At 46.5% G+C, this 16,645-nt stretch overlaps 1 protein-coding gene across 3 annotated transcripts; it reads right to left on the bottom strand.

Moving 5' to 3' along the window:
• Positions 1–1,244: 1,244 nt before the first annotated feature.
• efemp2a (EGF containing fibulin extracellular matrix protein 2a) lies at positions 1,245–16,268 on the bottom strand. Of its 3 annotated transcripts, none has more exons than XM_064329069.1 (11): positions 15,967–16,268; positions 9,414–9,684; positions 8,693–8,741; positions 8,366–8,569; positions 7,835–7,957; positions 7,105–7,221; positions 6,718–6,837; positions 4,123–4,242; positions 3,699–3,825; positions 2,508–2,703; positions 1,245–1,746 (listed from the first exon to the last, which is right to left on the bottom strand). In XM_064329069.1, exons 2-11 carry the CDS (start codon positions 9,507–9,509, stop codon positions 1,585–1,587), a joined length of 1,314 nt encoding a protein of 437 aa, XP_064185139.1. In that variant the 5' UTR covers positions 9,510–9,684; positions 15,967–16,268; the 3' UTR covers positions 1,245–1,584. The 3 variants fall into 3 exon arrangements, with proteins under 3 accessions (XP_064185139.1, XP_064185140.1, XP_064185141.1); XM_064329070.1 differs by having other exon boundaries at positions 15,958–16,268; XM_064329071.1 differs by lacking the exon at positions 6,718–6,837.
• Positions 16,269–16,645: the final 377 nt, after the last annotated feature.

A 16,645-nucleotide genomic window follows, 5' to 3' on the forward strand; every position in this document is an offset into this window, starting at 1 on the left:
GCCACTGCCAAGGTGACATGAACTATTTTGAGCAATCATTGCGCAGACTGCAGTTTTATATTTGTATTCTTATTCCTTCATTCCTTTCTATCCACTGAGGTTAGATATTCTTGTCTTCCATGGTTTCAGGGATGAACAGAATGTGTCTGAAACACAGTGCAAGAGATGGGGGGTGGAGAAAGGAGGAGAAAGAGGAACACAGAAAGAGAGATGGAGGAATACAAGAGAGGAGCAAAAGTGAGTTGAGGAACTGCGAGAAGCAGTGGTGTGGGGGAAAGGGGCATAAAAAGAAAACAATGCACACATACATGTTTTTTAAATATTTAATTTTATCTTAGTAGTATTTCCTGAACAAAAAGTACACCATTTTCATCAGAACTAAAAATAGCGGAGTTTGAATGAGCAGGGTTTAGGATGGGAAGACAGGAGTGCGGCGAAGGGGGGGGCGGGTCAGTGTCGGCATGGTTCTGTGCATGAGTGTGAATACTAAACATACAAGGGAATGATTTTTATCTTTGGGAATACAGGCTGTGGCATGCTGTGTGTCACTGCAGTGTTTTCCCCCCGGTGAGAACATGATATGCTCAACAGCATGCTTATTTGTCCCCATTTTGTCGGTTCTCCTCTCCCTTTGGAGAAAATAAAGCAGATAGTTTTGAGTCCAAAGGCTTTTCAGCACAGTGGTCATTGCTGCCCATTGTCAGTCCTACCTTGGGGGGGGTCACAGTGGTGGGAGTGGCGGGGGGGGGGGCTTGGGGGTATAATGGATCGTTGGAGAGTTTCTTTGTAACAGCATATCAAAGGGTGCGTTTGTAACAGAGTTTAAGGAGAGAATGATCTGATGGAAGTTCAGCAGAGGAGAGGGTTGCCCTCCAAACTGCACCCTGGGTTCTGAACAGCTAAGCACTGATCTGAGATCAGTGTGACAGAGTGGCACAGAGAGCAAGTCTGGAGAGCAACCTATACTTCAGACAAAGAGGTCGGAGGGAGATGAGGGATGAGCAATAGGCAGGTTTGAATGAAAAAAAGGGACAATAATGTACTTAAATGGGCAAGTGGACGGGGTCAGTTCTGGGACAGTCTATTAAAATACAGTTCATGGTGTCACAGCGCATGTGCCAATATTACCGCAGGCACATCATGGACATCTAAACCAATCAGAGACCAGTAAAAGTCGCTTGCAAAGAGGACTGCCACTTGCTCTTTGTTTCATACCGTTTCTCATCAAAACCATACTATTCATATTTTATGTGAATTTGTACAGTTTCTGTTCATTACTTTCTGACGTTCACTTGAAACTAGCCATTGTTCGATGACCCTGTCAGTGAAGTTTTTTACCCCAGTGGACACACAGAATATCCTAATAGAGGCCTGTGAATGTGTGATTATTACTCACTCTTCCTATCTCCCACATTTTCTCTCTTCCAGTCTATGACACATTATTTTTAAGAGCCACACTTTGATTTGGCTCTCTGTCCCTCTCTCCCTCCTCTCTCTCTCTCTCTCTCTCATTCTCTCTCTCTCTCTCTCACTCTCTCTATCCATTTCTCTCCTCTGTTTCTTGTGATCGCTTTCTTGTTTGCTCTAGAATGTGTACTGTCCCACATAGATGGAGAGGCGTAGGACAGAGCTGCTCTGGTAGTTCAGGATGGGGTTTATGGACACCATTTCCAGGTCTAAGATGTACTCCTTGGGCCCGGTCACAGACTGCGCCAGGACCAGCATGGCACTGATGTTGTTGATTTGCTGCAGGACACATGCCACAGAAACAGAGACATAAGACACAAGTGCAGCTGTTGGCTTGAGAAGCCAAAAAGAGAAATTCTACAGCTTCAGGTTGAAAAGGTCATGTTACTTGCATGGCAGACCGATTAATGTGTGCATGTACACACTCACACACACACACACACAGATAATGTGAACCATATAACTGGTTTGTATTGTGTGATCACCACACTTTTGTTCATCATTTTACTGGGTGATATTTCCTGTCCAGGTTTCTCTAGCTTGTATTTAGCATTTAAAATAAGTTTTGACTGCATCATGTTGCATTTATCACTCCGCATTTAATCTTCGCAAATCTTTGGCATTTTTTGCTTAATTTGTGTACATTTGCAAGAAGGCTTGCTGTGCATACCTGAGCATGCGAGTTTGGTCAGGAATCGGTGTGTGTGGCACACGTGTGCGTCGTTACAGCTCCCTGTTCGTTCCACAGAGCTATAGCAGTCTAGTTAATTGACTCGCTCATTGCTTCAGAGTGCCCGGTTTAATGGCAGGACCATTAACCCTTCCCAGGTCTGACATTTCAGCTACACGGACATTCTGATCCCTGAAGGTCAGAGCGGGTGCCCTCCAGGGGGGTGTGTGTACACCACCTAATTAAGCATGACGTGTAACTGACACCATGCCATTGACCTGGGATAACCGCTCTGTGTGTTACACAGCGGCTAGCGGGGAGAGCGCGCTATGCGCCGCAGTCAGAAAGCAGGGACCCGCGCGCGACTCACGCGGATGTAGAAGGCGCCGCGGTCGTCGCCGGAGCGGATGCGGAAGGCGTTGTGGGCCCCGGGGGAGATGCTGGTGGTCTGGATCTGGAAGACGTCGGAGAGCACCGTGCGATTGGACGTCATGCTCATGTAGCGGTGGACGATGGATAAGGGCAGGTCCCGGCAGGCTGCTTTGGTGACCGGGCAGACACACCGGCTGGACAGACAGACGCACAAAGGGAGATGTACAGAGGAGGGTGGGAGGGAGAAAGACAGAATTGGGAAATGATTTAATCCTGTTAAAAAAATCAAATCTCAAAAGCTATAAATGTATGTTGCAGCTCTAAAAAGGAGGGTAAGGTTTTACGTTCTGCATTAAGGATGAAACCTCTATGGAGTTTAAATTCTTGATTGAGATATGAACCAATCAAGACACATTTGTCTTCCTCACTACAACATGTCAGTTGTAGCTTTGAAGGTGCAAATATTTTTCCAATATAAAGCTCATACAAACTTGAACTTCTAAAAAAAAAATGTTATGCTGAACTTGGCACTGTTTCACGTTTGGCAATGGGTTTCAGATGCTTCAAGTGTCGATTCAGATATCAATCACTAGAGGGTGCTGTTATCATAGGCACGCATACAATGTTCCCTTGTTTCCCCCCACTGCAGGCAGGCAGCCTTCAGGCCAAGCTGGACGGTTTCAGTAATTATAAGGGGGGGGGGGGCGGGGGCAGAAGTATAATTGATGCCGTATGAGGAAAATAAAATAATAAAAAAACTGGGACGTGAGTTGCCGGAGTACATGTCACGAGAGAGTGCAACCCAAATGCCTGCACCTGTTATCAATTTAACACCCAGATTATAGTTGTACTCTTTTAATGATGCCGGAATGCACTCAGATAAATAAAGTATGCATTTGGCCCGATATCTGGAAAAATTAATAATGATAATGACGCAGAGAATTTATCTCGCAGATGTGATATATTAAGAGGATGTGTAATGGAGGCATATAGGCTATCGCTAAATAATGGGGAAAGCTGCTCAGATCTATACAGTTGTGTTGTAAATGTATTTCTGTGTGTGTGTGTGTGTGTACATGTGAGTGTGTGCCTGTGTTCATGCGTGTGTGTATATGAGTGTGTGCCTGCGTTTGTGTGTGTGTGTATATGAGTGTGTGCCTGTGTTCTTGTATGTGTGTGTGTTACTCACTTGTTGGACACCTGTGTGTAGGGAGCTTGGCAGCGGTTATTGTCGACGCAGCGATGTCCGCCGTTGGTGTTCACGCAGGTTTGTCCCTCCGTGCACGTGTGTGTGCCTGTCTCACACTCGTTCACATCTGGTGAGAAGGACGGAGACACGGAAAAGAGGTTACACTCTCATGAAAAGAATCATGGTAAATTCTTAAAATAGCAATTATTGCCATGATGGCTAGCCGATATAAACCCACCCTCCCTGGGTGACACATGATCGCATATTGACCTATAGGACTCCTGGCCAATTTAGCACTGCTGTGTTCATGATTTGACTCTGGGGTGCAACATTGCACTCTGTACCAGGGCTTTGGCTGGACACCCCACCGGAGAGCCTCATAAAAAGATAAGTTACGGTCACTGATACAGGATGCTGACAGGACCTTGGCACAGGCGTGCCCTCTGCAGCTGGTATCCCTCCGGGCACACGCAGGAGAACTTCCCCGGCTTGTTCACGCACTGGAACTGGCACAGGAAGCTGGAGAAGCCGCACTCGTCGATATCTGCAGACAGAGAGAAATGAAAGGCATCGGCTGGGCTGCATTCTGAAGGTTGACCTTTTAAGGACAAAAGGGAAGAAGAGCAGCAGGAAAGGGAGAAGCAGACAGAGATGTGCTATTCCTTCCCATGTCAATCAATCAATCAATCAATCAATCACCCAACCACACAACTAATCAATCAATTAATCAATCACTTGCTCTAGATGCTCTAATGTAGAGTGACTTACAGAAGCGGAGAACATCAGTATTGGAAAAAAAACCCATTATCACCATGTAGTCCCATTTATAACCAATAAATGTAATATAACCCAAAAATCCAACAATTATTATTGTAAACAAAACTAAATACCACTATACCGATGACATAAATTCAAACAGCTATTCCTTTAACACTATCCCAAAGGGAAACCCAATAAGAAGAAAAGAGGATCAGCTAAAGAGGAGCCATGTTTCAGTCCGAAGAGGTGAGTCTTCAGTCTGCATCAGAAGATGGGCGGGGTTACTATGGTCCTGACCACAGTGGGAAGCTCATTCCAACTCTGGACGGTCAGAACAGACAGGAGACATGACCTCCAGCTGCAGGAGGAGCCAGACGCCCAGAGGTAGCAGAACAGAGAGGTCTGGCTGATGGGGAAAGCTGATGATCTTCTGAAGATATCACAGAGCTGTCCCTTTAGGTGTCCGATAGGCCAGCACCAACGTTCTGAAATTGTTGCGAGCCAATATTGGTAGAGAAGGGGAGAAACGCCGCTGAGCCGAGGTGGGGGGGAGGGGGGGAGGGGCAGGGGAATGCAGCGAGAACAGAATTGAAGTAGTCCAGACAGGAAATAATCATGGCCTGGACTAAGAGCTGGGTTGTGTAGGTGGTGAGGAAGGGGCCGACGGTCTGACTGTTGCACAGGAAGAATCTGCATGGCTGACATGCCGCCATGTTGTTCTCAGAGTGGGACCCTTTTCTTGCGCAGTAGCACTCCTACACTCCTAGCGGAAGAGGAGAGCCACACTGTGGTTCTGCCCAGGGTGAGCGGAAGTACGCATGTCGAGAAAAACAGAGCGTAAACTGCCAAGTGTGTGTCCACCCTCAGCAGGGAGAGTAATACACACTTTGAAATATGCAATATATAAAGAAATATATAAATATGCAGTATTTGCAGTGTCATTTCAACTGCCATATTTGAAATGATAGGTATGCTTCATAGATATAAATATGTAGAAATGTATTTCTTTTTTAAGCATTAAAGACACTTGAAATTTAAGGGAAAGGGAAAGAGGAGAGAGGGGGGGATTGACAGGAAAAGAGGGAAGGAGGTGAAAGATAAGGAGGGATGGAGGGAGTGGGGAACGGGTGAGTGTACATTGACACAGGCAGCTCGGTCTCAGGGGACCAATAAAAGCTGAAGCCTGGAGTGATTTTCAGTCAGAGCTGAAACACTGTACAAACACAGCAAGGTAAATATATGGGGCTGTGCACCATACCAATCCATCAAGCTGAGATTGTGCAGAAAATGTGCTTACTGTGTCTTTGCTGCTAATAAATAGGGTACTGGCCCAAATGGCCGCCAAAATGGCCGCACTCACAGCCAGGGCTGTCAGCGGGGCCCGATGACAGAAAGGGACAAGATTAGACAGGACGGATAAAAACAGCCATGAAGAGGGTAAAAATGTTCCAGGCACCACTATAATCTTGTGAAATAAACATGAATTAAGGGCTTGGGAAGGCGCTATATAATCATAAAGAATTGCTCTGCCTGGAGAGCTGGGATTCCTTCCACAAGCTGCTTTGCACCTCGTATTGACAGCTTCCAGGTGCTTTTCCGCTGAATGAGACAGATGTCCACTGGAGTTTACAGATGGCCAGGAGCCTGTAAATAGGGAATCTGCCTCTCATACAAACACAAACACATATGCATGTGCACTCAGGCACACAAACAAACACACACATACACACCACACACTACGCAACACACAACATACACACACCACACACACAGTACACACACAACAACTCACACCACAGGTACACACACACCACACACACACACCACAACAAGGTACACACACCACACATACACCCCTCACACACAACACATACACACACACACACACACACACACATACACACACACACACACACACACACACACACACACGCACGTACACACACACACACACACACACACACACATACACACTCACACACACACACACTCACACACACAGTACCCCAGTAGAATGCCAAGATGGGGACCTAAACTGAAATAGGCTCAGAGGGAATTGGATGGACTTCATGCTGAGACAGCAGCCTCACCACACACTCACAAACAGCAGGTGTAGGACACACAGAAAGATGACAGATAGACAGAGAGAGAGAGAGAGACAGACAGACAGCCAGGCAGGCAGGCAGACAGACAGCTATGAGGAACATAAGCAGCCTGTGGACGCAGTGGAGAGAGGGTCAGGGTTAGCACAGGCTGTTACCTTTGCAGGTGAAGCCATCGGCTCCCAGCTCATAGCCCTGCTCACAGCGACACAGGAAGGTGCCATAGGTGTTTGTGCACCTCTGCTGACAGGGGGCGCCCATCTCACATTCATTCACATCTGGGGCAACGAGGAAGAGGACAGGCAGGCCAACACGTTAGCGCTCTTCACCTGTGACAAGCAGTGAGCTCACAGCTCTGCTCACCCCACCATACTGTAGAATGAGAATGTCTTCTGCCTCTGACATCAGTATGAGCAGCAATAAAATGATGCTTTGGGGCTTCTGACTGTAATCTTTGACAGCTTCTCGGTTCTGAATGCGATTTCTGAGCTCTGGTTGCTCTGTGTCTGTTCAGGTGCGAGCGAGCGCTTTAGGGGAGACCTCACCGATGCAGGAGCGATTGTTCCCCGCCAGCTGGAAGCCAGGCTCACACTGACAGGAGAAAGACCCAGGGACATTGACGCAGCGGTGCTGACAGTACCTGTACCTGCACTCGTCAACGTCTGAGAGCGGGAAAGAGGGGAGACACCATCCTTACAAAGAGACAGCCAGGCTGTGACACTGATGCACACTTACAGAGTTATACCAAGAATTGTGAAAAGATTGTCTAAATCATCCAGAGGGTCAGGGTCAGTCATTTTTAACACTTTAAGTTTTTGTCTGCTATCTCTTGAGTGCTAAGCGTTCTGATATGCAAGGATCTTATGAATATTAATGAAGGACCGTAGATAAAGATAGACCGTCCCTGGGAACCTCTTTAAGCATAAAAACAGTGGATGAAAGGAACACAAGAACTGTCCATCTCGTTTGTCATGAACGTCAGTGGTTATACTAAGAAAGACAGAGACAGGAACGCAGTGAGTTAGAGGAAAAATGGTACAATTACGCAAGACAGGCCATTATAAAGTAATACAATAAGAGGGAGTTGCACAATAGTACACTAAGAGCCACTTAGAGAGCAATATAGAGTGAGAACAGTAATCAGGTCAGAGTTGATAGGAAATACGCAGTGAAAGTCAGAGAGATTAGTTAGCAGCATTGCTTCAGTACAGTGGGGACCAGACGGACAGTGAGACAGTGAGAGGGTTCGGGGGGCAGTGGTGGAGGGTCACTCACCGATGCACTCTGTGCCAACCTTACGGTACCCTTCGGGGCACTGGCAGGAGAAGCCCCCCTGGGTGTTGAAGCACTGCTGACTGGGCTGGCAGTTGTGCTGGTCGTGCTCGCACTCATCAATGTCTGCATACGACAGCACAGCAGTTAGAGGGAGGACCACGCTCACTCCCTTCTGTTCCCACTGTACACGCCCACCCATGACACTCACACACAGTCCCACACTGTCCCTGTCTCATGTGTCTTGAGTGTTGCATCAACTTACAACACTGGATGTCACTTCAAAATTTCTGCAGATTACAAAAAACCACCCCGCTATCTGTCACTCACCACACCACACCAGGCAGAGTAGCCATGCGCCTCTCCCCTACATGACCGTGGAGGACAACGCTGCCCAACATTGTCTGTTCCAAACTCTGCGCAGTGCCCACCTACGCCTCAAACTGTACTCCGTCCTTCCTGGGTCAAACCCCGCCTTTCACATCCCACCCACCTCACCTGCCCCTCCCTTTCTCCCTCCCTCCCCCCACTCACCCACGCATCTGCCCCCCTGTGACTCATACCCCAGAGGGCAGGGGTAGGGCTCTGTGACGTCATCGGGAAAGCTGCTCCCTGGTTGGCCGGGAGGGTCAGGGATAATAGAGGCGGAGCGTGGGAGGCAAAGGTAGCCACCGTAGTGGTTGAAACACTTCATCTCTCCCTTGCAGGCCTCCGGAATAGTTTCACACTCGTTTACGTCTGAGGAAAAGAGAGGGATGAGGGAGAGAAGCTGAAGGGTGAGGTCACAGCACTACAGAGGGTCAGGAGAAAGGAGGACATCAGAGCTGAGAAAGAGAATAGAGAGGAGAAAACCTTTACTACCTTTGCAGTGCTCTGTCTGTAAATCCCATTGATATCCATCTGTGCATTCCTATGAGACAAATACAAGTCAGTGTGAGAATGAGACTCGCTACTTTGAATTGAGACACACTGCTTACGGCTGTCAGTGTGTCTTTTTCCCCGCTTTTGCAACACACATTTTTATAAGGCCAATAAAAAGCCTTTGCATACAATATGTTCTAAGCTTTTGCTTCAGTGAAAGAGGGTTTGCATGGAGACGTGGCTGTTTTTTTTCTGGTTTTTGAAGGCTAAAGCTCTTGTTTGGAGTTAGTAATGCCATCAGCAATCAAATAAAGTTACAGACAGGTTTAAAAAACTGTCAAATCATACTGGCAAGTGAGCACAGAGGTTCTAGGGAAAGGGAGGGTGGGTTGTGGGGAGATAAAGTGGAGGAAAGGTTGAAAATGCACAGAGAAAGAAACTGCCAGAAAAAAATGGGGGAAGGGGAAGTGTAAGACAGAGATAGAGAGAAAGCGGAGAAAAGGTTAAAATAATCAGAGAAACGAAAGACTGGGGGAAAGAGCAATGGCAGAGAGAAAGGAATGCTTTTAGGAGAGGGATAAGGGGTGTCTGAGCAAAATCATGAGCGAGAGAGAGAGGGAGACAGGGAAAGAGGGGGACAGAGAGAGAAATAGAGAGAGAGAGAGAGAGAGAGAGAGAGAGATATGATGGAGTGGAAGGAGAGATTTTCCCTCCTCCTTACCATATGACTGTCACGTTCTTCGGGGGCTTGTGAAGTAGTGCAGCGGAGCAGCAGAGACACACACACACATAGCAGCGGCACACACACCCCCCGCATGCTCACAGACAGAGGCACAGACAGAGCCAGAGTGACGGACACGATCAGCAGACACTCCGGGGCAGAGGGAAGCCGACAGACAGGCGAACAGAAGCACGCGTGGGCCAATCAGAGAGCGGCAGGGTCACTGACACTGCAGGATTCCAGTCTTGTTCTGGGCAGTTTGTGGATGTTTCTGGAGAGAGAGAAAGAGAGAACATTTACGGTCTGTGACAAAACATGGGATCAGAAGAGGAAGAAAGATACTCACTCCTCAAAACATTTCTCTGTAATATTCAAATTTTCAGATGATGCGAGCACAATACATAATTATGATATTCTGTTGGATGCCCATCTGTATTTGCATAGTGTATAACAGCAGTTTATTCTAAATTACAGACAATAATTTACACTTCATGCAAATGAATATATTACACAATATGGCTCGGTGACATGAATTAACTATTGATATTTTCACTTGTTGTTTGTTGCATCTTGTCCAGTGTAACACATTTCTACCTAATAGGTAGAGAAAAACAGCAATGGAAACTACTCCCCCTGCTGGTGAAATGTGAGAAATATAACGGAATACACCCGCTAGAAATAACAACAGTAATACAAAACAGATAAATCTTTTTTTAAATGTTAGGTCTTGGCAGACATCCTTCTTAGTTTGTCAGTCCAAGAGACTGCAGTGTGTTCCAAAATGATGTCTGAGTCCATAAAAATCATAAACAATTCACACTTGGCTCAAAACTGTATCTCTTGAGTTCTGTAAATCTATTCTCTTTCTCTATATCAGACATCATATGGTGAGTTTACAACAATAGTGTTGCTGTATTAAACCCCAGTGTGGATTGAGTCTTGGACTTGAACTGACAACAGATAGAATGTTAAGTTTTATTTTCATCTCGTAACCTTATGTAAAATGTGAAGAGCTGGATGTGAGTGCTCTAGGCTATGATGCACTGAGGTTCTGTAGGCCACAGTGACTGAGCAACTGGCTGTCACGATTCCTTCCTCACCAGGATAGCAGTGTTTTCCTGGTTCAAATCCAAGTCATATCTTACTTTTTATGGGAGAGGGAAAACCTTAGGGCATGAGAAAGCATTGTGTCTGAGGGGGAAGAGAGACAGACTGGGCCTGTTCTGCTGTGTTCTTAAGAGACACCCAGCTGTTACATGGTCCAGAGAAAACAGAACAGTGCTGTGAGCAGGGCCACCAGTGCCCCCTTTTTAGCTCATTTTGATTAAAAGCAGCCAAAGTAGCCATAAGAAATCATTGTTACTCCAAATTAAAAGTGCCAAACAGTCAGTTGGCCTATCCCTTGGGATGGAGAGAAGGGAGATATATTTTAATCACTGTCTTCCACACAGACAAATAGAAGCCTATACACACATGTGCACACGCACACACACACACACACACACACACACACACACACTCACTCACACATACTCACAAAAACACACACACATTCTGAGAAACACAGCCTCAGCCAAACCGCAGACACAGTGCTGAAGCTGCTGAATCACCTCACCAGGCACTGAGATGGACACCAAAGCCAAAAGGATACGTGCAGATTCACACACACACACACACACACACACACACGCGTAAGTCCTCTCACTCCGTATTACTGTTTTATTGGGAATGGAGACATCGAACCACAGGGAGGCATGCGCACTGACGCGCACACAGCGCCGAAGCTAAATCACGCGGTGACAGAACGCGCACTCCCCAGCCCGCGTCACAGCTCAAAGCCATTTACAAACTGGCACCAACATCCACAGCCCCATTAATCCACATGCCAACAAACACACAAAGTTCACATTGCAGCAGCACAGATTCACGAGCATGGGGACGTTACTAGTGAAATACAGTACACCCTCCTCTTAGTGCCTCCTAGGTCACTGGGAATAAAGGGTGGCATCAAGATGAGAGTATGTTGACACTGACCTGTAATTTATCTGGAGACATATGTTTACAGGAAATGAGAGGTCCTGGATGGTACCCTCAAATTTAAAGTTGAATGCTACTTACCTTTATTCCGGTACATTTCTAAGTTGAAAAGCTCTTCTACTTCTTTTAATAAATAACACGGTGATTTGAAATGTGTCCATGGTTTCTGTAAACTCCCGTATAATCTCCATATGTTGCTCACAAGGTATCAGTTAACCTTCATAGATTATAGCTAATTATATTTACATATCACACTGCAGTAACTAATTCTATTAATCACATTGTCCACTGGCTCTTTAAAGATAGATATAGTTGCTCAGCTCAGCTAAGATATAGATATGTAGATGTAGATCTAGATATCCAGTAGCTCGCTCTTATACTACGCTAAGACTTTCTGCCACTTAACCATTTTGGCAGAAGCACAACCTGCTCCACAGTGCATTCTAGGAATTGAGAGGACAGGAATAAAATGAGATGGAGTACATTCAGTTTTTATTAAATCTTTAGAAATGTTGACATAAAGTCAGTTGTTGATGCTCTGAAGACCCATATGATGATCGGGGGGAAAATCATTGCAGAGGATTATAAATTAAGAGTCCATTCTTCATAGCACATGCCATAGAGAGAGAGGATGCCAGCCGCTAACACTAGAGTGAGAATTAATTGTGCAAGGAAGGAAAATTATTATGATTCCTCCCCTATGTGAGACTTGGTTCCTTGTTAGCAACTTTAATAGCCATCAAGCTGCAAAGCAAGGATGTTTTTTTTTACTGCAGGTGAAGTCATAATTTAAATGAGATTAACATTAAAAATAGAGTGGGGGTGGCCACAGCTAACAGTAAACACAAGCACAAACACACTGACACATCCCCACACAATGACAATTTTATGCTCTCTACCCTGGGAGGCTTATCCATAAAGACTGGCTCCGTCGCTAAGCATGCTGAACAAGCACAGCTGTCAACCACAGGGGCAGATATCCCCGAAACAGAGCCGCTGCTGCGGTCTTCCCCCTGGGCAAGAGCCGCAGATCCTAGAGAGAAGTGCTCTACGCCAGGCCAGGGACGGGTTTGAGAAATGCACCGCTCGCGATGCAGCGGGCCGAGGAGACTGCCGCCGCCGCCGCCGCCGCCGCGCGCTAAGTGGCGGTTGGGCCTCTGGAATCCCGTTGGCGCAGGATGTGGGTTCCCGTCCCCCGCGCTGGGTCACCCCACCGCCCCAGAGTATCGCTTTCAGCTAAAACGGTGAGGAGGGCGGCGGAGGGCTCGGTGGCGGGCACACCGCCAAGGCCCGGCCGCGCGCCCAGCTCCCAGACGGGTCACGCCGCCACCGCTGCATCCCAAAAATAGCGGCTTGTGAAATCCCCGCGGAGAGCGGCCACGGCCCCTGGAAGAGGGCCGCCGCGGCTGCAGGGCCCCGGAGCTCGGTGGACGCCGTCCCAGACTCGGGGACTTCTGAGGACATCGAGCAGGATCCCAGAGAGCCTTTACATTCCGTATGTGTTCCCCGGTGCTGACATGTAAAGTAGGTGCTGCTCAACCAAGCACCAGACAGGCAATCATACTGTAAAGAGGCTGAATGAATCACTCATGAGCTGGGAACCCATAGCAACATTGGGGGGGTTCCATACTGAAGGGCTGGTGAAAGATAAGAAAGATCAGCCCCCTCAAAGAATCCTCGGGGTGACTGTTTCCTAAAGTAGAAATTATGTCACCAGTTGTAACCTGAGTTTACACACAACATAAAAAACTGCACAATAAGATGCTTGCTTTAGGGCCACAAGTAGGCTATCTGTCTGTATCCTGGTTTTGGAACTGGGATAGTAGCTCAAAGGTAGTGGGTACAGCTCCCAGTTGGGGCACAGGCATTATACCCTTCAGCAAGGTACTTAACCTGATTCGCTTTAGCAGAAATGTCCAGGTGTATAAATGTATGTACACAAAAACGGAAGCTGGGTATGTTAATCTGGATAAGAATGTCTTATAAATGCCACAATGCAATGTAAATGTAATATAGGTGAGGCACGTATTCTTACAAAAAGATGTTCCCCATAGACCAGATCAAATCCTGAGCCTGCTCCTCCAAAGCTATGAGCAGGAATTCTGTGTAGAGACACATCAATGGCCATAGCATCACCCAGGAAGGGAAGGGTACAGACAGTAGGGTTTTCCTTGCCTTATTGATTCATTTGATCCATTGATTCATTTGATTCACTTGATTAATCATATCGATTCATTAGCCTGATTAGCCTGTGATCTGCCTGCACCAGCGTTGAGTGCCCTTATGGGGCACAGCTTGGATAGTGAACCTCCTAAATTGAGGACATTGCAGCGATGGGACGGAAATACGGTGACAATACTCATTTAATCATCTATTCATTTCTAAGATTTAGAAGTACTCACACACCCATGGGTAAAATGTTAAAAAGTGGGCATCTATTCATAGCTCAATTCAAGCCCTTCACATTCATTTATAATCATGCAGTTCCAGATACTTCACCCAAGCCTATTCAATTGGCCACTGTTGGCAATGATCTAAATATGTACTGGCAAGTGTATATAATAAAAGCAGTATTTAGGAGCCTCTGCTCAGGCCCTGGGAACATGGCACATGCAATATAGTCTATGGGAGGGTCAAATAACAAGGAAACTGTCCATCCATCCATCCATCCATACATCCATTATCTACACCCAATTATCCTGGTCAGGAGCCTATACAAGGAAATCAAAGTAGGCCAAATCCATAGGCATTATTCCAAACCATGACTAAATGCATTTCAAACCTACAACTTTTGTCCCTAGTAAAGAATAAAAATTAAATTAAATTGTGTGTTTTTTTTTTTAAACAGCTTAGCTGGTAGCTCTATTCTTTCCTACTGGACAGCGAGATGCTCTTTGGCACAGTGCAGCTCTCTCTGCTTCAGCAGCTCTACTGACAGTAATGAGGATAAATATTGCATCTCCTCTGGCTCCTGGCTTAATGGAGGAAGTAATTATTTATTGTAGGCTTTAACAATAAAGGATTGCTTTCTTCCATTGGACTGCAAGCGTAGCTGGGATTTCACTCACATCTATATTGCTGCTGTTGCCAACTGAACTGTTGAACATGAGTAGTTTTGCAACGAGGTACCAGAGCTCTCAGATTTTCTGGCTATTCTATACCCAAATATTAATGTTCTGAAGAGCAGACCAGTGTTGTATGACTGTACAACACATTGTAAAGAAAGAAAATGTGGTACAAATCTCATAGCTCATTACTGTAAATTTAATATGTAGTACAATGCTCTGTACAGTGTTCCCTTGTAATTCAGAACACATTACCACACCTTACAAATAGAGCAATTGTACAATGTGCCTTCAAGTTACAGTGGTAGCAGGTGCAGACTAGTTTTGGATGGGTGTCAGGATTTGAATCAGTACCAGAAGGTGGTGAGTTCGACTCCTCACTCCTGACTCTTCCAGTATAGGCCCAGAAAAGTAAATCTGGAACATTAAAAATGTGGGAAATGAAGCAAATATAACAAGACTTATAATGAGCGTGATGCATGGTGTGCTGCTGCGCACAGACGTGCACTGTTGAAGCACAGGAAGCTCTTGTTCAGCGTTATGATGTCATGTGTGGGTGTGTGCTCGTTGCTGTCAGTACTTCACCTGTTGCTCAGCCTGATGCATTTGGTTTGTTTTTAATGGCAATTTATAAACTATTTTTATTATGTTTGTGTGTGTGTGTGTGTGTGTGTGTGTGTGTGTGTGTGCATGAGAGAGAGAAAGAGAGAGATAGTTGACTGGGGCTCTTCTCAAATGTATACTGTATACTTTTAAATGACCTCCTATGAATAAATGACCTATACCTTTTTGGCCAAAAGTCAGCACAAGTAACATCCAGTGGAAATTTTACATATGCCATTCATTTATTCTGGAGATCATAATATAACATGGATAATTTTGTATCACTGATTGTGGCACTTTAAAGTCACATAATATCACGTGCGGTGTAGTAACAAAGTTAAATGAGCAGCGTGATTGGGAAAAAGTAACAGAAACAAATAAAAATTTTAAAACTGGCAGCGTCCCATTGCTTGGCATAACGTCCGGGTAATGCTGATACTGTGTTGATACAAGAGTCTGTATAAACACAGTGGGACACATGAACCAGATATTTGTATTAATGTGTCTGTGTAGTTTTGTATTAAACTGTGACCCGGTGAGTCATGGTCAGTATAATTGTGCAGCTGTAGTACCAGTTGTAGAGTGGTTGCGTGTGTGCGAAGAGGGGTGGGGGGGGGCGGAGAAGAAGCTTTGGCTCTTTGAGCCCACTGCTTGATTATGTGTGTTATGCAGCTGTGAGGCAGTGTAGGTGTACGACTGAACAAATGAGCAGCTGTGATGTGTGCGCTACCCCCCCCCCCCAACCCTCCAGTCTCACAGCCTCTTTCTTTCCTCCCAACTTTTTATCACGCAGTACTCCTCTCCTTCCACCTAAATCCCCCCCACGCACCGGAACGCACCGTACTCACAGGCCAGGAGTCCTCCGTTCTTCCAGACCCTCTTCTTCCTCTCTTATCCCGTCCGTCTCCGGTTCCGCTTCTCTCATTCGCTCCGCTCCTCTCTCTCCGCGTGTCCTCTTTCCATTTAAGAAGAGAAAAGAGCAGTCGGAGTCCGGGCGCGTGACGGCTTGGGCTTTCCCCTCCTGTGTGTCCGGGTGTCTGTGTCTGTGTGCTCTGCGGATGCCTCTTCTGTCCTCCCTCTCCTGGTCTCTGGCCCTGTGGGAGTGAGTGTGGAGGTCGGCGGCTGGATTATGAATGTGTGCGAGACCGAGAGAGAGAGAGAGTTAGAAAAAGAGCAAGAGGGACGGCCCACTCCTAACCCCCCTCACCCCCCCGGCAGCTCCCCTGCACTGCCATCTTCCCCCACCCACCGGCCCCCTCTCTGACCCCCCAGGAAGCAAATTCCTGGTCTGTGGCCCAAATTCCGAAATTCCAAAATCTGTCTTTTTTTTTTTTTTTGCAGGCGGTGCAACAACGCTGCATACACCTCCTCCCTCCCCCCGGTCTGAGAACACACCTGGTTTCATTTACCCTCCCGCCCCCTCACCCCCCTAACTAGTGCGTCCCTGCTTTCTCTACCCCCTGCCTTGCCTCACTCTTTATCTACACTTACCCCCCAACTCTCTGTAGCACCCGTTATTTACTCTCA

This window comes from Anguilla rostrata, chromosome 3, assembly GCF_018555375.3.
Source record: "Anguilla rostrata isolate EN2019 chromosome 3, ASM1855537v3, whole genome shotgun sequence".
In the NCBI taxonomy this organism is placed as follows: domain Eukaryota; kingdom Metazoa; phylum Chordata; class Actinopteri; order Anguilliformes; family Anguillidae; genus Anguilla; species Anguilla rostrata.